This window comes from Rhamphochromis sp. 'chilingali' (assembly GCF_963969265.1).
Source record: "Rhamphochromis sp. 'chilingali' genome assembly, chromosome: 17".
NCBI classification, from domain to species: domain Eukaryota; kingdom Metazoa; phylum Chordata; class Actinopteri; order Cichliformes; family Cichlidae; genus Rhamphochromis; species Rhamphochromis sp. 'chilingali'.
Window position 1 is genome coordinate 15,389,434 of NC_137944.1, and position 20,565 is coordinate 15,409,998.

General features: G+C 40.4%; 1 protein-coding gene across 1 annotated transcript in view; it reads left to right on the forward strand.

Moving 5' to 3' along the window:
• kcnh8 (potassium voltage-gated channel, subfamily H (eag-related), member 8) overlaps positions 1-20,565 on the forward strand; it is a 57,722-nt gene that overhangs the window by 17,432 nt on the left and 19,725 nt on the right. The window contains exons 2-7 of the mRNA XM_080863151.1: positions 2,993-3,226; positions 7,364-7,495; positions 10,284-10,411; positions 11,610-11,847; positions 11,948-12,105; positions 18,112-18,316. Of these exons, the coding sequence (XP_080719277.1) occupies positions 2,993-3,226; positions 7,364-7,495; positions 10,284-10,411; positions 11,610-11,847; positions 11,948-12,105; positions 18,112-18,316 (1,095 nt within the window). The remainder of the gene's footprint in view (positions 1-2,992; positions 3,227-7,363; positions 7,496-10,283; positions 10,412-11,609; positions 11,848-11,947; positions 12,106-18,111; positions 18,317-20,565) is intronic.

Sequence of the window (20,565 nt, forward strand, 5' to 3'; positions counted from 1 at the left end):
CAAGATTTTTGTTCCCTGTAGTTGAATTCCCAGTTCAGATCTAAGGTGTCTACTTTCAACAAACCCTGACATAAAACATAAAACTATTAATTACCTGGAATGAAGAAAAAAAAGATTTACTGATGCAGAAAATTGATTTTTGCAATGAAACATAATTGAACAAGTCACTTTGCAGGATGTGTCAGCCAGTGATTATAAACAAGCTCGTGTCACTTTGTGGGTTTGTGTTTGGTGTATCGAGTAAAGTGCTTGCAGCTCATTTATTTGCTCTGATTATACAAATGTCTCAAAATTTGTGTGGGTTCTGTATAATTTCTCAATACCAAATGAAGCCATGCATGTATCTGTATTCTTACTTCATCGTGTAATTCATGGACAAGGATTTGCTGGTTTGACTGCTTATCAAATTACAGCAGTGGACACGCAAATACATAGACCTATAGACACTCACGCACTATAGAAACCGTCAAAGCAGCATAGTCAACTGTCGTGTATAATGGGCATTGTACTGTAAACAGTAGCTGTCTGTCAGCACAGCTCAGCATCATTCTGCACAATCCTGCCACTGTGGGTGTTTGTTTGCACACATGGGTGTATGTTTGTGTGCCTTAATAGATGGATTCAGGTAGAAACAGCTGGTCCACTTCAACTGGGTATTTAGAGTTAGACACAAATGGGCTAATTAATTGTGATAGACTTCAGCACAGTGATTCTTTTTTTCACTGTCATCACGTCACGTCTCCCTTAGTGATCCCCTTCTCCAGATTTTTCTCTCACTCTTTACCAAAATTTCTCCTGAGCCCATGGCCTATCTTTAACACGACTCTCACTAAGAGTATTACAAATGAGAAATCAGTGTTTATTAAAGCCAGGGACTTTCAAGGAGTTTCATAGGCATATTTCTTTCTACACAGAAATCACTAATTTATTTAGTTAAATAACCTTTATTTTACCCACACAGGCCTTTATGTGTCTAAGCTAAAAAAACAACAAAACAAAACCCCCATCCTATCAGAATTAGTTTTTCTGTGTTAAAATATCACTGCAGTGGCTAAGTGAGAGCAAGTCATTGAAACAGCTAGAGAGGCACTCCTTGACCAGTTGAAAACGATTCCATTTATACTGTTTGAAGTTTCAGAAGTTGGTGGTGATAAAAGCATTTTGGTGTCCCAGTGCTGGCAGTACAGTTTCCACAGATGAGCAGGCCAAATTTCTGTTCATAATGTTCAGCTTTCCAGAAAAAAAGAAATGATGATAGCTAGTTTCTCATTTCAATATGGATGAGATGGCAGTGTGCAATATGAAAGATGTCTCATATTAGGCATTTGGGCCGGTAAAAAAAATAATAAATTGACACCCATTTGCGGTTTTCCTTCTGGCTTTCTGAAGCATGCTGGCATCTGTTAGCAAATTTGGGGTTTGTACACAGACTGTATAAAAAAGACAGCCATACCCACCGTGATGTCATCCACTGGCTTCTGGGCTGCACATTCTGACATCCTTGATGTTAGTGTCTTGACCATTTCCATGTTAGCTTTGGAAACTATGTGGACAAAAGTATGAAGCCACACCTCTTAATTTTTCAGATCAGGTGCAATCGGCCTTTGCAAGCTTTCATTCTAAAGAGCTCACTGAATTTGAGCATGATACTGTAATAGGATGCCAGTGTTGACACTTTGTGTGTGAAATTTGATTATTTGTCAAATTTGTTCCATGTTAACTGTAAGCTGTGTTGTTTTTAAGAATCAGCAACTCTGCCACATAAAATTACAGTGTGGATTCGCTGAGTTCTGAGGTGCATAGTGCATAAAGGTCTGCAACGCTAAGTAACTGCAGAGATCCAAACCTCCTCTGCCATTAACATCAGCACAGAGACTGTGCACTGGAAGCTTCATGGCATGAGTTTCGATGGCCAAACGATTCCTGTAGCCATAAAATGTAGAAGGCCAAGTACTTTTGTCCATATAGCACATAGATGAGAGGATAGAGCACCAAATTATCAGCTAATGCTACCAACCATGGCTAGTAAGCTGCACCCATAAACTGTACTAGTGTACATAGATATCTGCTAAACAGTGCAAAGTAACAGACTCATCAAAGAGCAGAATTTCATTCACAAAAAAACTGAAGCACAAATTTCCTTGTCAGTCATTTTTCAGATAATTCCATTAAAATACTTCAGGAGGCCCCCAAAGGTACAAGCAGTTTTAGAAATAAATTAATTGTCAGGACCCAAAGCAGTCAGTGCAACCACACCCCTAATTATAGGCTTTAACCAAATGGATGAGTTATTTAAAACAAAAAAAGTTCACTAAATTGTACTGTTGTTATAAAACGGGGAAGAATAAAGGCCAAACTGCTTTTTGTACCAGCCTGTAAACATGCTTTTAATACTCTTGAATTCGTCGTAGGAATCTGTTGGGACAGGAATGAGCTTCAAGTGGCCATTAGAGACACTTTTGCATTGCCCTCATTTTTCAGCAATAAAGGCTGTCTCTTAGTTTCCTTAGTGCTTTGGTTCATCAATGGGTTTTTTTCAGACATACAGAACTACTGTTTTCTGTGAAAATGCTCTTAAAACCAATTGTACACTACTACCCAAGCACCAAGGTAAAGAGGAGAAAAAGAAGAAATGTTAGTAACAATGGTGAATTTAGATGGTGTATTTTTTTGGTTGCTAGGAGATTGGTTCTGGGACCTGAAGGGCCTCTTGAAGCAGCAAAATAAAGAAGAATTAAAATGAAATTTGCTCTTAGAGTTCTGTTTTATATCTGTTTTCGGTCACTGGCCAAATGTAACAGTTTACTCCTTTTCTTTGGAAAGGAGCTATGAATTGAACTAAGCTATCCTGAGCTCTCCATTTATTTCTCCTTTTTAGCAGAAACCTCATAAAAGGCATTCATTATTTCCAGGTAAATAGAAAAAAAGAAACAAAACAAAATTCTACCATAACCTTGATAATAGTCTTTTCTATCTTTTCTTTCTCTTGCAGACAGCAACTTCATCCTGGCCAATGCTCAGGTGTCGAAGGGGTTTCCCATTGTGTACTGCTCCGATGGCTTCTGTGAGCTCACAGGCTTCTCTCGGGCAGAGGTCATGCAGAAGAGCTGCGCCTGTAAGTTCCTGTATGGTCCTGAGACAAGCGAAAGCATCATCCTCAGCATCGACGAGGCTTTGGAGGAGCGCAAAGAGTTTAAGGATGAGATCATGTTCTACAAAAAGACAGGTCAGTCAAATGTCACTTTCCTAGCTGTAGTATTTGAGTTGCGTGCTCAATTATTGTTGGCTCCCTTCATTTATCATTTGTTTTCAGCTCATGCCGAGTCGCTTCACAACGCAGTGCAGAGTCTGAGCCTTTATTTACCATTTGCCAATTAGGTTGTGGAATCATAGATGGTAGGCAGGCTCAGAAAGCTATTAGATACTGCACCATGGGGTACTTTGTCTTTCAGATTTCCACGAATGGATGGCAGTTGTGTGTGGCTATTTCTGAGGAAGGTCAATTTAACCTGGCGTAGATGGGCCAGTCGATAGATGAAGCAATGGCAGAAGGCATGGATGTATTACTTCTTTTATTGAGCCATTCTCATTAAATGGTGATTAAACAAAGCCACCAGTCGGGAATGTCCTACAGTTATTATTTAATTCTGAGACATATTAAACTTTAATAGCTGTCTGCTAGTGACTCCTTAACCCCGTCTCCTTCAATTAAACCGAGACCAGAAACTAGCTGTGGTGCAGTATGGTTCGGTGTGTGATTCGCTGATTAGCGAGCCGGCCAATGAACAAAATGGAGTCAAAATAATGAGATCGTCAGGGTGCCAGCAGATACACACTTGCTGTGATACAAGCTGAGATGGTGCTATGTACCCCTGCATTTAAGAGTTTTTGTTATTTCTTATTGTTTGGGTTTTTTTTTTTTAACAGATCCAGTTGTGAATCTACAAAATAATTAGAAAAACACGTTTCCACCCAGACAGCCAAATGTTGTATTTTTTAGTGAATACCTCAGCAGTTCCTCTGTCACAATCCAGGAGGAAAGTTATTCATTTTATCAGTTTAGTGTCTCTCTTTCACTTCACATTAGGGCTCATTCGTGAGTTTCCAACTGAGCCTTCAACATGACACATTTGATAAAGTCTGTGGAAACAAAAGAAATCTGTTCTTGTGCAACTGGGCAAAGTCTCTTCCTTGATAATCTGACTGGATTGCTTTATTTTTCACTTTCGGTTGTGGAGATTTCTGTTTTGTTTTGTCCAAACAGATCAGTGGTGAGCAATGAACCTGCCTCGACATTATTTTCTGTTGGCACGGAGATGGAGCCTGCAACAGCTGCTAGAACCGCAAGTTCCAGCAGCTGTTAATGTTTTTAAATCGATCAAATGAGCTTGTCACTTTACGAGCTGTTGTTTCTAAACATTGATTCAAACAAACAGCGTTGGTTCAATGTCTCTAAAGCTGCCATCAATTTACACAGCACTGGGCTCAGCCAGTCTATACTGTAGATGAGGTTACAGCTGAGAGGACCATCATATTACTTTCAATTCAATTCAGTTCCATTTTTTTTTTATAGTGCCAATTCATGACAACTCCTCAAGACACTTTATATTGAAAGATAAAGACCCAACAATAGTAGAAAGAAATGGTACGGCTCTGTGAGCAAGGACTTGGTGACAGTGGGAAGGAAAAACTCATTTTTAACAGGAAGAAACCGCGAGCAGAACCAGACTCCACCAACACTGGTTGGGTGTGAGAGGAAAGACAGAAAAATATTATAAATAACCAAATTATTGGATGCTAAATCATTATTTTCCATCTTGGTTTTACCGCACACATTTCTTCATCTCCAGAAGAGTAAAAGTCAGCAGTAGAAGTCCAACTTCTCCTTTGACTGATGTTGTACTACCTACATGTTCTGTCACATCTCGAGTCCTGCCCAGAAGGTTATTGTAGTTGGTTAAAAGTAAACTAAAGACTAAAACGAGGTTTGAAAAAAGATTTTAATTAACCAAAAAGAGCTTTTTTTTCTACTTGCTTCCACTAGCTTCCACTTAGGATATGAGTGGAATATTCACCAGTGATGCTCCACCAGTCACAAAAATCTTAAAAACCTGGACAGCTGCAGGAGCCCAAAAGGATATCGACTCAAAACTCACAACATTCATCAAATTCACATCAAAATCAATTAGGCAATACACAGCAGAATCAACCACAGAGGAGATTCTAAAGGCTTCCCGTGTAGATGGGTTGCTAATATAAAAGTCCAATTAGTATCTAGTCATGGGGTAATTGATGTTCCTGCACCCGTGCGTTTGGCAATAAGTAGAACTCAGGTGTGACTGCCTTACTACCTGCTTTGTTTTTTTTTTCACTGCTGTTTATAATAAAGTTTGCATGCACATGCAACATATTTACTGCACTTTAGTGCACGCCTAATAGAGGATGTTCAAAACACACAAATCTGTCTGATATTGCAGAGGACTTAGAAATTGCGAGATCTGCAAACACCATTGTGTGAACTGATCAAAAGCTGTTTGTGATTACGCTGTTTTGACAGCAGCTGTGAAGATGATTTGCCATGCTGCATGCTCTCTCAAAACGAGTAAAACAGAGATGGTGATTCGTGCACATGTCAGATTTTTTAGCATGTTTGCATGTGTTTATTTTTGATTGGCTTTTAAAGCAAATTCAGCAGGTCGTGCAGGGTATACACAGCTTTGCTAATAGCATCACAGATGTGATTTTCTACCCGCATCTTTGTTGTCTTTGCCACCATCTCCTTTTCTTTTCACTCAGCCCTTTTGTTACATTTCATCTCTCTCTCTTTCTCTCATGGCAATGCCATTTGTTTCAGTCCCGGTCTTATTACCATCTCCACATTGTTCTTTTGGCACCGCTTTTTCTATGTCTCTGTTCCTTATCTTGCTGCTTCCTCCCCTGCCTCAGCCTTTTTGTGTTGCCTCATCCCTCTCGTTTTCGTCTGTCACAGCAGCGTCCCGAAAGTAAACGCGGCTGATTGACTCAGTTTGTCCTCCGTCTGTCTGCCTGAGAAAAGCCAACGCTGCATGATCGCAATCAAGAAGGCTCTTTCTCTCACTGTGTACTTGATAGTGCTGCCTTGTCTTGCAGGCAGACAGATATTCGCATGTACACACGGGGAGACGAAAAATACTGAGATTTAGTTATCATGAGGTGAGGGGGATTTAGTGAGTGGGAGAGATGGGAGGGAACTCCATGGGAAATCCCTCTTGATCAACAACTCATTTCTAATTACTGAGCAGAAAAGCAGTAAAGGTAGAGCAAAGATCTCTACTGTCACAGTGACATTGTGTGCTAAAAAAAGACGAATCCTTTTAAAGAACTAAAATGTTCACCTACCTACCTAGATTAGGTTTATTTAAATATTGTCCTTATTATTTACTGCCAGCCATGCACAATCCCCCAGCTTGATGTGGATTAGGTATAATTTGATGTGATTAAATAATTAACATAAAGAAGACTTCCAGACGGTCCTTAAGGAACACAAACTCGCTTTTAGATACAGCCCTGACTTGATCACTTTTTAAGCTGATGGAGTAAACTCATAAGCAGACAACTGCACATATGCAGATCCAGAGGACACGAAACACGATTTAGTTTCATTTCAAATTTTCAGTCCATCCAAGCCCAATATTTGCTCTTCTTCTCAATCTGCTGTAGTCTCATCAAAATTCTGTGAAAAACATCTGTCCCTTAGCTACTGAATGCTCCACTGTGCTCACTAGCATGCTCCTAATTGTTTGCTGTTCGGTGCTCGGCAGGCAGCGTACAGTGGCTTTTAATGAGAGCTGTAAAAACAGTCCCAAAGTTTTGATCTGTGGAACCAAAACAATGAACTAAAAAGAAATGTTCCACAAAGTTGAGGCAGACGGCAGGCTGGAGATAATTCCACAGTATGCATTTTGTTAACTTTTTGGCTCATCTACAGTACATACAAAAGGATACAATGTGGTCTACTTGTATTTTCTGGATGCACAAATCTGTCTCCTATGACACTTTCCTTTGGTAAATCAATCGTTTAACAAGTGCACAATAACCACATCGAGCACACTCATTCTGATCAGAAACACTGCCCACAATACTGACCTGTAGTCTCTTTGACAAGGAATCTATTTAGCAGGAGATGGGACCTCAGAGATGGGTTCATCTCTTGCTGTGCCTGGAGAAAAGTGGCTTGATCTATTTAAAGTCTCTGCTTCCCCCGAGGGGCATCCAGCTGTAGACAGGCTCACTAATAAGTCAAAATCTTTGGAACTGTTGCTTTTGCATAAACACACCGGTATACGCACAAACTGTAAATCTTGTGTGTGTTTTCCCCTTTCAGCTGTGTTGTTCTGGTGCCTGCTGGACATTGTGCCAATTAAGAACGAAAAAGGCGACGTGGTGCTCTTTCTGGCTTCATTTAAGGACATCACTGACACTAAAGTCAAAGCCATCCAAGAAGACAAGAGGGAAGGTCTGTATGTGCATTTATGTACAGGAAGTTATGTCCTCTAAAGAGAGGTGACCAGAATCCCCAAATATTTAATCTTCATTTTGCATGTGGATTTTTATAATGTAAGCAGCCACAGCTTATCCATCGGATTCAATTGTTAAACTGGTGTTTCATGATGTAGACAAAAACAATCCCCTTAAGCTGTTGCATAAAATATGTGTTGAAGCTGAGTGTATTTGATCTCTCCAATGGAAAGTAGTAAGGTCCCCTTATACTGTTATTCATCTTTCTTTACTGCATACTGTACAAGTTAGGTTTGTGGGGCAAAAGGTTGTAGTGCAAACTAAAGACCAAGAGTTAATATAACATCCATCCATCCATTCAATTCAGCGTCAGGGAGCTAGAGCCTATCCCAGCGGTCAAATTATAATTGCAAGTTTACCACAGAGAACGCACACAAGCATGAGGAAGAACATACAAACCCTAAAAAGGTCCCACATGTCCAGTGGATTCAAATACAAGACCTTGCTGTGAGGCAACAGTGCTAACCACTGTATCAGTCCCTGTCTTTAAATAAATTATGTATAAAGCCTTTACTTGCATTTCAAGACAATAGATCGGTTTTTGTTTTTATTTTTTTAATCTAAAACCAGTCTTTGTTCAGGTGCTTTGGTCAGGATTAGCATGTTCTGTCTGATAGGGAATTTAAAAATGAACTTCAATCAATGTTTCCAGCTTTTGTGATTTTCATCAATACATAAAGAAGCTAAGCTAAAGCCAGAGTCAATGTGTGTGAATCTATGTGCTTGTGAAGTAAGCAAACTCACGTTTCTCATCTCAGACCTTCCTCTTCTGGATTTGCCTAATTACTCTGTAAATAAGGCGGAACTGGAAGCAGAAAGCAAAGTTATTTTTGCCCATATAATGAAATGCTTTTCATAGAAAAGGAAAGAGGCTGATGCTGCATGCCTCTGACACAGACAAACAGCACAGTATAATGGGTTTGAGACCCACTATTAATCATGTGTGTCTTCCTGTGAACTAAGGCAAATGGTAAATGGACTGGTTCTTACATAGTGCTTTTCTACTAGACCTGAGCACTCAAAGTGCTTTATAAAAATTGTCTGATTCACCCATTCTTATAAGCACTTTTTTCTATGGTTAATTGCTCTCCAACAGTCACACCCATTCACACTCCCATGGATGATTTGGAGATCAACTTAGGCCATCTAGTATTTTTACCAAAGGATATTTGGCATGCAGACTGGATCGAACCACTGATCTTCCGTTTAGTGATGACCTGAACTTTATGCTTTAACCAAAAACCCAAACAGCCACTACATAAAGATATGACACAACATAGAAGAGCGAGCTCGACAGGACAACACTGTACAAGTGCACCTAAAGGGTAAAGGTCACTCTTCTTTCTTCCGTTCACAAGCACCTTACCCAAATCACAAATCATGTGTCAAGTAACCTCATTAGGTTAGATGATAGGGTGGGGCAAGGTCTGACAGTGGTTTCACCCAAAACCTCCGGTGGTAATGACCCACACCTTTTTTCACACCTTATTTCATGATTAATATTGGTCAACAACCACTTCTCGAGGGACAACTCACCAGGGTTTAAATACGTGGGACCCTCCACCTTTTGCTTTTAGAGCTGAAGAAGCCTCTTGAATGAGAGGTGAAGAGTCTTCAAAAACTTTCAAGCTTAAGACGAGACTCTTGCGTATCTTGTCGATCTCCTGTCATTCCTTTGTTTGTTCTCTTCTTTTATGACAAACATTTTCACCTTTGGCAAAACGGCTTCTCACCTCTACTTGACTTTTTGCATCCTTGAGTACTTTTTTCACAACTGCATCCCTCCATGAGTTTCTCATCTATTCCATCTGATTTTACAATCTGTCCACGGCTTCCCCTACTTATGCACAACATCCACCCCTCCCTACCTGTGTGCCCCCTCTACCCACACAAGAATGGCTTTAAAAGTGGAGGGAAATTCATTAGATCTAAAAATAAGAATGTCTCTGCCTCTGTGCTCCTGCCGTGTCGCGTCCCCCAAGGCTGCACCGTGTTATGGATGAGCCCTGTCTTTTCTCCTTGTCTGTGGTCCACACGCGCACACACCCACAACACACACCAGAGAACTCATATACTTTCCAAAGGACACTCAGAAGCAGTTATCACTTCTATTCTGCAGCTTTGTTATCGTTGTTATCCCCTTTCAAGCCAATCTAGCCTTAGTCCTTTCCTGTGGGTGCGCAGCGGTGAGAATGAGGCCCAGAACCCAGCAGCAATAAAGTGCCTTCTCCCATTACCCAACTCCTCAGTCTGAACACATCACTCCTGCACTATCCTGCACTATCTACTTTATCTGCTACACACAGTCCCACACCAGTAGCAATTTACCACAGAAAATATACCTTACTGAACTGCCTCTTTGCCCCAGTGGCGACTTATCAAAGCTGAAAATTTCACTGTTTTGTTCGAGATGGTACTTACACAATAAGACATTATCAGTCAACGGGTTTGTCCAGTACAGCGGATGAAAGCATAATAAATGTTTTTTGACCAAACAAAAGGCCAAAGGACTGTAAATATCATTCACTATCTTTGCATTTCTGATCAAATAACACAGTTTGCTTAGAAATGAATTATTCCCACTGCTGCATATTCATGTTTTCCTATTCAAGGCAGAATATTATGTATTTCATCAAGTATAATGGCTGGTTCAGTCATCAGTTAACCTTGGGGGGTAAAGTGTTGTAGAGCGGTGTGTACTAATTTTTCCCTGTGTGCATTTCCAGAGCGACGGCGCGGCAGGGTGAAAACAGGCTCTCCTTTCAGCTCGGCTCGTCTGCGGAGCAGTACCGTACTTTATCACATCTCTGGGCACCTACACAGCAGAGAGAAGAGCAAGATTAAACTCAACAAGGTATCATCATATCATCAGCCTCTTCAAACAATGGGACAGGATGCACTGTGATGAAGGATTCATTTAAAAAGTGGATGGGGACAGATTGTGCAATTTGGGAATTAAGAAGATAACTGCTGTTAGTGAAGCACAATGGACACACTCAAGGGCTAGGAGCAAATATCTCTCACAAACAGTGAATTTACAACAATATGAATAGTTTGAGTAATTTCATTCCTGTATTAATAATGTGATTATTTATTTAACAAAAAATCAAGTCAAATGCAAAAGCAGTGTGGTAAAAAGAGGGTCTAATGTACTTGATTAACTGAATATTAGCAAGTGTGAGCACCTCTATGAAAGAAGAGGTTCTGGCAGTTTGTTGGTCTGCAGAATTCAGGTGTGTGTTGCATAATGCCAAGAAGGAAAGTCATCAGCAATGATCTTAGAGAAATTGTTGCTGCCTATGAGGCCGTTTCTAAACCATCTGAAGTCCATCATTCTACAGTGAAATAGATTCACAAGTAGAAAATATTCAAGACAATTGCCAGCATGATGTCCCATCACATCCACCCCGAGGTCAGACTGTGCAATGCTCAGAGTATTGCAAAAAGTCCAAGAGCTACATCTCAAAGTCTACATGTTAAAGTTAAAGACAATAGGAATAAGACAGAACAATGACAGCGTGTGTGGAAGAGCTGTCAGAAGAAACCCTCTTCTCACTAAACTGAACACTGCAGAAACAATGTGCTTTGGACAGATGAGACCAAAGCAGAGATATTTGGCAATAATGTGCAACACCACACTCGGTGAAAGCCAAACTCATACCAACCTTTAGCACGGTGATGGGGGGTAAAGACTAAGAAATTCAGCTACAGGAGCTGGATACTTTGGAGACCATGAACCCCTCTGTATACCAAAATATTTCAGAGTCATAAATGAGGACATTAGCAGTCAAACAGCTAACATTTGGCCCAAATTGGGACATGCAACAGGATGTTGAACAGAATTTCTGAAAAGAAAATTATCAAAGTGCTACAATGGCCCAGTACATCAACCTGATTGAAAGTTGGAACATTATGAGAGCTGTGCATTAATAAATGCTGTCAAACCTTCATGACCTGAATAATTAAAAGAAGGCGTGCTTTCTTTTTCGCTTGACTGTAGGTGGAAATAGGTGGATAAACTGGCTTTTTCCCCCTTATATTGTCCCATCCAGAATGTGTTTGGCGACCTACCTGCTCTGCCCGAGTATAAGGTAGCAGATGCCAAGAAATCCAAATTCATCTTACTACACTACAGCACATTCAAAGCAGGATGGGACTGGTTGATTCTGCTCGCCACGTTCTACGTTGCCGTGACGGTGCCCTATAACGTGTGCTTCATCGGTAACGATGACGACCTGACCCGCAGCACAACCGTCAGTGACATTGCCGTGGAGATATTGTTCATCATAGGTCGGTTGCTGTCTTAAAACTGTTTTATTGTCACTTGTAAATAATTGAGTCTTCATAATAAGCACCAAGCCTGTGTGTGTCTTTTTTCTTCAACTGCCAGACATCGTTTTCAATTTTCGTACCACTTATGTCAGCAAGTCAGGCCAGGTGGTCTTCGACGCACGACAGATATGCATCCACTACCTGACCACGTGGTTTATCATCGACTTGGTGGCCGCGTTGCCCTTTGACCTGCTCTACGCCGTGAAAGTCAGCGTGGTGAGTAGCAACTGGCTCGATGCCTAACACCGCAACATAATTTGGTTTCCAGAGCTCTTTCAGTGTCTCTTTGGGATATTAATTACGTGCACTGAGCAAGCACTGACAAAACTATCACATCTGCATCATTAAAACTTTTTTTCTGTTGCTTTAGTAAAATACATATCCCCCTAAAGAACAATTGAGAGGAGGAAGAAACAGAGATCTGGAGCAATTAGGTAGACTGTGTTGTCTTGTCCCCGGATGAATGATGTCACTGAGTCGAAGCATTGCACTTTAGGGAGGTTTTGATTGGTTGCTTATAGAACTTTTCGTTCTCTGGTCTCTAATTTAGAGAATGGGATGCTTTGACTGTGCTGAATATCACTGTTTGCTCACTCAGCTGCTGTAGAGTGGATCAAAAGCTCAATACGGAGTACTGGATGGATGCACACAAGCATCCAGTCTCAAATAGGTGCGTGTTTGACTAAATGCTCAGAACAGAACAGGTATTAAAGAGCAGGAAGAAAGTGTACAGATCTGTGTTATGAAAGGAGACGGTTAATAGAAGAATTCGGCCGCTGTTTGAAAAAAATCAGCAAAATGAAAAAAAATATTTACTTTCAAGGTAAGGAGGGAGGGAAAGGATGCGAGTAGTAAAAGGCTGCTGCAGGCAGTGGTACCGGTTTGATACAAGACTCTATTAATGGAAATACCACATGCTCAGTAGGCCAGGATTTGTGTGTAGGGGTACCAGGCCATGAGTTCCTCCATTTCCCCGCTGGGATCAGCAGGAATGGCTAGTAATTGAGGAACGTTCTGCGTGAAGTCTCCTCTAAGGACAGCATTCATGCTGATGTCCCTTTTGAGAACAGAAGCCATCTTTCACCGAAATGAGCCATGGGGCCTCAGCGGTGTTCCTCTCTTTTGTTTCCCTGTTGTTTTTGTCATATGTCTCAGTCATTTCTGTTTTTAGTGTGTTTCGCATTCTATCTTGTGACTTTTCTGTTGTTTTGTGTCACTTGCACTTTCTTGCTCTTTTTCATAGTCTCTATAATGCTCTCATTTTCCATGATCATTGCTCTGTGTATTATAAAATGCAGATAATGTTTGTACATATTTCACAAGTTTAGGAAACAGAAGGGGACAGAGGGAAAAGTATAGAATTAAGCAAAAGCAAGTCTATGATTCTGGGTGCTGTAATTTGTATGTATATATTGGGTGTCTATACACTGGTTATCGCTGAAAGTGTATATATGAAAAGGTTTCTGTGCATCATTTTGTTACCCGCAGATTGTCACAAAAACACATAATTTTACCCAAATTTTATAGCTGAATGCACAAAAAATGCAAAACATAACAGAGTTGGCAGACATAAAATAGTATTTTTGCACCAACAAAGTGATTCCCAAAGAAATGTGAACTTAAAACTGGAAGCGTATCTCGATATTGTCTGGAGTAAGTCATTAAAGCAGAGTGATCAAAAAACAAAAATAAAAATAACGATAAACAGTATTTGAAAGTTGTTTTCTTAAGGAAAAGGGGAAAATTTCAGCAAAGACCTGACACAGGACCTAAGAGATGCATCTGGTTCTTCAGCTGATCCAGCTACTGTTCACTGAAGCTTCATGAGAAATTGTGCCAGTGAAAGGGTGGCTGTCAGGAAGCCATTTTTAATGAAGGGAAACAGGTATGGTATTCAAAATTAAATTAAGAACTGGCCTGAAAATTAGTGGTAACAGGAGTGATGAATCCAATTTTGAAATTTTTGGTTCAAAAAGTCAATATGTACAGATGAGGTCAGGAGAGATGTATAACAGCAAGTGTCTACAGCCATCTGTAAAACATGGTGGAGGCTCTGTCATGGGTTTGGGCTGCATTTCAATCAGCAGTGTTGGAGAGCTTATCAACACTGATGAAATTATGAACACAGAAAAGTACCATCACATTTTGATCCTCTACACAGAGTTTCATTGGGAGCAGCTTCATTTTTCAGCATGACTGATTTTTGATATATATAGATTATATTATCATTTATGCTTGCACTTATTTCACTGCATCGCACCTATTTTGCATTTTCCTACAAAATTAAAAAGATATGAGGGGTAGCTCAAGACTTTAGCACAATGCTGTACTCTTACTGTGAGGGAATAAAGGAACAGAAGAAATATGTAATTAAATAATATAAAAAAAACCCACTGTTTATATGAACAGCAAGCTCCAGGCAGGTTACCAATACTCACCGATTAGTCCTTTTCCTTGGATATATTCCTTTTTATTGGGTGTTTTCAATACTCTTCCCTTTTTCTCTGTACTTTGGACCAGACCTCTATTTATCATCTCCAGTTGGTCCAAAATGCAGCTGTTCATCTGCTGACTAGTTCAAAACAGAAGGAGCGTATAACCCAGAGTTGGCCTCTCTACACTGGTTTCCTGTTCCTTACAGGATCCAATTTAAAACTTTACTCTTTCAGAGCCTTCTCTGTGACAGGTCCCAGACTCTGGAATAGTCTGCCTCTAAATATTAGATCTGCACAAACACTCGAACATTTTAAATCTTTACCGAAAACACATTTTTATCCACTGGCTTTTAGCACATGTTGGCCTGAACATTTTTTGTTTTAACAGCCCCATTAACATCATTGTTGTGCATTTTACTTATTTTAGTTGCCTTTTAGTTTACAAAGCACTTTGTCCAGCATGAGCTGTTGTAAATGTGCTTTATAAATAAACTTGACCTTGACCTTGAAATTTTGTGTGCATTTCCATGCACAACTGTACATTTTAGTTCCCACAGAAATTTTGCTTTTATCTGCTTGACTGAAATATTTTTTCAAGAAAATAACACAGGAGGTCCAAAAACGTGTCCTGAGCGGAAATTTGAATAGCATTTCTTCACTTGAAAATGTTTACCACCAATGTACATTTCATTCACTTCTTACTTCTTTCTTAAATGAAAAGTGTGCTGAGATTATCTGGCTTTTTACTGATATGAACATTTTTTTCAGCAGTACATAGTTGATGCAAACAGAAACCTCCGCTTGATTTAGCTGCTGTGAGTAGGTCTCCTGGGTCTGTATGGCTGGATGCCCTGTTGGCATTAGGGAACAATGTTATTCATGCTTATTGGGCTGATACCGTGGCATTAATAAAATAAATAAATAAATAAACATGCATGACTGGCCATGCTGTTGTGATAGGCGTGCAGGGCTAAAGGCGTGGCTACAGGGGGAGAAATAATGAGCATTTCTGCAACCTTATGGTCTCACGCGCACAAAAAGCAGAAGTAAGCAATCAGGCTGCAAAGCATATATATTTCACACCTGATAAGCAGAGGAAATGAAAATGTGAATGGCAGGGGTGAGATGGAAGTGACAGGAGGAAAAGTTAAAGGAAAAAGTAGCAGGTGGTGCACATATGCATTGCTGGCTACATTATATTGCTTACCACTCATGGCGCTGGAGAGAACGGGACGTGGCGCAGCCTGCTCGCTCCATAGGTGGGATGTGGGGTGGTGATAGATAGTGGAGGGGAGATGGTGCCTCTCCCCTGGGCTCAGTAGGAGGCTTCATTACGCCTCGTGCTGCACCAGCTCTCTATTTCTCATGGCGATAGGACAAGCTACCATAAAACTGGAGACATGTGCAGGAGAAGCTCTGATAAGGACAGTCCACATATCTCCTCCTCTTAGCTTTGTTCAAGCACTGTAATTCCCTCCTTTACCTTGTCCCCTCACATGCACCCATGTACACACAAACAACCCTTGATATATTCTAGTTATTACTACATGAAATAGTTATACGGTGCCCTGCTGATAATCAGCACAGAGCCTGAGAAAATATCTGAGTCTGCACATCAAATGTAACCCAGGGGCCAGAGAAACAAATTGTCCCAAAGAAAAGACACTCTTTATTACATATGTTAAATAATGCATGTGCTGTGGACACAGATGTTGGACATCCATCCACACAGATTTTGTGTTGTTATGGTGTGGTTAGCTTTGCATACAATGTGTGGATTATATGCAGCGGTGTGTCAGCACATGGTACTCTAATGGACCCTGGTTTAGCTTCTCTGTCTGCATAAGCTTAGCATTCAGAGATGTACCCTGACAACACCACACCACAGTCAATGCATTGCACATCTATGCAAGGTTAAAGTGACCGTCTAGACGTGAGACTGACCTATGCAATACTGAGAAATGTTTTATCTACAATTGGCAGTTTATGCTTTTTCTTTGACATTTTCCTTGAAGTCTTGATTGCGCTGACTAGTCAGCGACTTTTCTGGGTGCATGACAGAGGCTGTTTGTAGTGTGACAGACTGATTAATCTCACTGTACTAATCTGGCCACCTTTGATGGGCCCCATCTTCAATGCATAGGGTTCCTCACTCTGACTCTCTATAATTTCCCAGCCTCTACAGTTTTAAAGACAAACCCTCTGGGTCCGGTACCACATACTTTGGGGCTAGCTTTGCAATGTTTGCAATGTGATGTTTGTTATCTTGCCTTGAATGTTTAGTTGAGACATTAAACACTGTGCACAGAATATATCATGTTACCTGGGTCGTGCAAGGCCTAACTAGCATGACCTCTTTGGTCCCAGTGTTCCTGCACACTATTTTTATCATTCTAATGTGTCACTCTTCTCTTGATGCTTTGTTCCATTTGCTCAGCATAGAGGACCCTAAGGTGCTGCTGGAAGCACTTGCAGGAGACCATTTTTATCAGCAGTGTTGGTGATTTGGCCCCGTTATACACAGCTGATGGAGAATTCCTTTTCTTTAAGGAAGTTTATCTAATCACTGTGTTTTGTTTTCTCTTAGATGGCCTAAACTACTTCAGTGACTAATTGCTACTGCACAGAGAAATCCAAAACCAAGTCCTTATTTTTTTTAAATATAGTGACGTGATCTTGAGATCTCCTGTTTTTCTTCTCCTTAAATTGATATGAACAGGATCATAATCCCTTTTAAGGACATTTCTTGATTAGAATATCACAGCTGAATGATTTATTGTATTTATTTATTTATTTATTTTTGTGGAAGTGAAGATAACTGTCTGGATGCTTTGACTACACCCTATCTTTATATACAGTATTTTTTTGGCCTACTTTCCCACCCAATTTTCCCTGCTTCCTCTCCTCGCTACACAAATACACATGTAACATGTATCACATGTCCTCTTTGTCCTACATCTTTCTTAATAATACCTGGTGTGTACATCTCCTGTGGGGAAAGATGACAGCAAGTCCCAAATGATAGACTGTTCGCGCAGTTTGCCTGAGGAGCAGGTGCAAGTCAGAGGAGGGCTCAGAAGACATGGGCCAAAATTTAAGTGGTTACAGAATGAAGGAAAACAGAAAAGGCATAAAAAGTCCAGAGAAGCAAACTCGGCTGAAGGTGGGAATTTTAAGTTAAGACACAAAACCAACACACAGGCTGATTTCTCTTGCATTCAAGGTTATCAGCAAATCTTGATACAGATCACATTATAGAGTCAGAGAGCAACTGAGTAACTAATGCTTCTTTTTTCCTATAATTAGTGCTGCATGTGCACAAAAGTGGCTTAATCAAATATTATTAACATAGTCGGTGGCTATTATTTGATATGCCTCCCATAAATATCATAGTGGGGAGCTTCTTAACACCAGTTGGCTGGTTAATTTGAGAAAACTGAAAATACATTTAATGTTTTAGTTCTTCGACACTTCTTTTTATATCTCTTGAGAAGAATTTGTTGGTTAGACTACTGTTAATAACTGACAATCATTTAAAGTTCATGCTGGCTTTGAAATTTAGTACAGAATGTCAGTTTTATGTGTTTTTTTAAACTCTTTGATAATAAGAACCATTTTAAAGAAGATTCAATGTATCCTTGTCCATATAATTAAAAATACATCTGTCAATCCAAAATGTGAATTCCACTTCACTTTAATGTGAAAGTTCTTAACAGTAAAACTTGTATGTAACCAGTTACTTCATTATCTACAAATAGATTCACCTTGGTTTATTGTTTACCTACAGGTGTCAGTGGTGCACCTGTTGAAGACAGTGCGTTTAATTCGACTGCTGAGGCTGCTCCAAAAGATGGACCGCTACTCGCAGCACAGCACTGTGGTTCTGACCCTGCTGATGTCCATGTTTGCCCTTCTGGCTCACTGGATGGCCTGCATCTGGTACATCATCGGCAAGAAGGAAATGGAGGACAACACGAACAACTGGGATATTGGTCAGTGGCGGGGGAAATCTTAACCGCAAATCTTCAAACTCTTCTTCTTCTTTGAGCTGCTTCCTTTAGGGTTTGCCACAGTGGATCATCTGCTTCCTACCATCACTACCATCTTGTAAACCTTCTCTTTCACTCTTGCTGCTATCCTTCTGTCACGAATTCCTCCTGACACTCTTCACCCTCTCTATTCTGCCTGCACTCTCTTCTTCACCTCTCACGTGTACTGTCCGTTGTGTTGGATGGTTCACCCCATTTATTTTACCTCTGCTCCTTGCACCTTCACCTTTCCACTTGTTTCCGTCTCATTCACACACACGTAGTTCCTGTTTTTCATTCCTCTTCTCTCCAGAGGATACCTCCATATTTTTTATCCATCTGCTCCCTGCTCTCACTGCTGATCTCAGTGTCGTCACAACATCCTAGTCCAAGGAGACTCCTGCCTGACCTCATCTGTCCCCTTGCAAACAAGAAAAGGATCAGAGCAGATCACCGATGGAATCTCACTTCCATCTTAAAGCCATCTGTCATTCCTACCTCGACACTGTCTATCTGTCCTCATACATGTCCTGCACCACCCTAACATACTTCTCTGCCACTTCTGACTTCCTCTTGCAGTACCAGAGCTCCTCCTTTGGCACCATATCATATGCTTTCTCTAGATTCACAAAGACACAGTGCCACTTTTTTCGACCTTTTCTATACTTCTCCATCAACAGTCTCACATAAAACATTGCATCTGTAGTGTTCTTCCTTCGAAGCGCCTTTGAAATCCTATGATGTCAAAACAAACAACGACTTGTAACCGAGACCTTTTTTTTCAGCATAGCACCGGTGCTACTGGGCACTTTGCCAGTATCAGTTGTAGCATCTTCAGGCGCTGTTGGTGCTTGGATTAGTAATGTAATACAATCTTCCCACCCCCTATCATTCGCAGGAAGACATTGAATGTGCTGATTCACCACAAATGTTGCTAGAATATCACAGAGAACCAGACAAAGAAAGAAAAAGATTTGTTGCTGTGTTTTGTACCAAAAATTAATTGAATTCATTATATTGTAGCCATGTGAAAATAAATAAATTAATAAGTCTCAGAGCTACCCACCACTGTGGTAACAGTGTACATGTAATGTGATGTGTACCTGCAGAGATTTGTTATCAACTTTGTTACAGGATGCTAATGGAAAACTGACTCCGGTGACATCAAATGCTGGGACAAAATGTGGGGCTAAAAAAACAGCCTCAGTTTCTGTTCTAGCTGAAGGAGTCATTATCTAGTTTTGTCAGACTCAGTATAAAAGAAACGTTGAGCTTCTATGGGCCAAAATCTGTGCAATAAACAGACTCATACAAAGGCTATAATAAAGGCTAGTATAATAAAAGACACAGACAGACAGACAGACTAGACTGTATCCCTAAAGGCCAAAAACATTAACTCGTTTAAAATTGGCCCTTTCAGCTTGACCTTCATGTTGACCTCTGGACTGCTTCCAGTGCTAGCTGCAATTGATAGATTGTTCTCCGGAGAGTCCTGTTCAGTGCACCTGCAAATTGTGCATCTATGCTGCATGTAGGGTCTACTCCACTGTGTCAGAACGGTTAGCCTTTAACTATTATTATGGAGAAGTGGACAAATTCAAAGAGAGTGAAATATGCTTAATTGGATTTGTGGTGAGTAAAGATTGTGCTGTTCTGGCTCATGAATGTTCTCCCTGTGACAACACTGGACATCCCCAAAACTCAGCAACTTCAAAGTCATGTTCATTTTTATGCTTCACACCTGATGCACTACCTGCAGGCTCGCTGGCTGCAGGTTTTGGGTTTTTTTTTTGGTTTAAAAAAAAAAAAAAAAAAAAAGCTTTCATCACCAATAGTGTAGAGGTGCACAAGAAGACAAACTTGAACAGGACAGAAGTCATATTTAAATTTCTGAAGTGCCGTTAAAACCAGAGATACAGGGTTTTTTCTGCAAGTGAGATCTTATATTTACCTGTATATGCATTTGTCATCAGGGTCTTCATATAGGATTTTAAGCCTTTACGGTAGAGCCGTAAAAAAAGGTGGGTGCAACAACTGCATCACTTATGTGTGTGTGCATTGTAAAATCAGTGCAAAATGTGTTAATTCTTCTCATACCGAAACACAAGGCTTCCCCTTTAGTCCTCAGGTCACTTATGTATAACGAGGCCTGTTGGGCTGATTTTTGGTTAGCATCGATAAGCTGTGCTGTTCACAATTACCTTGTTCTTGCA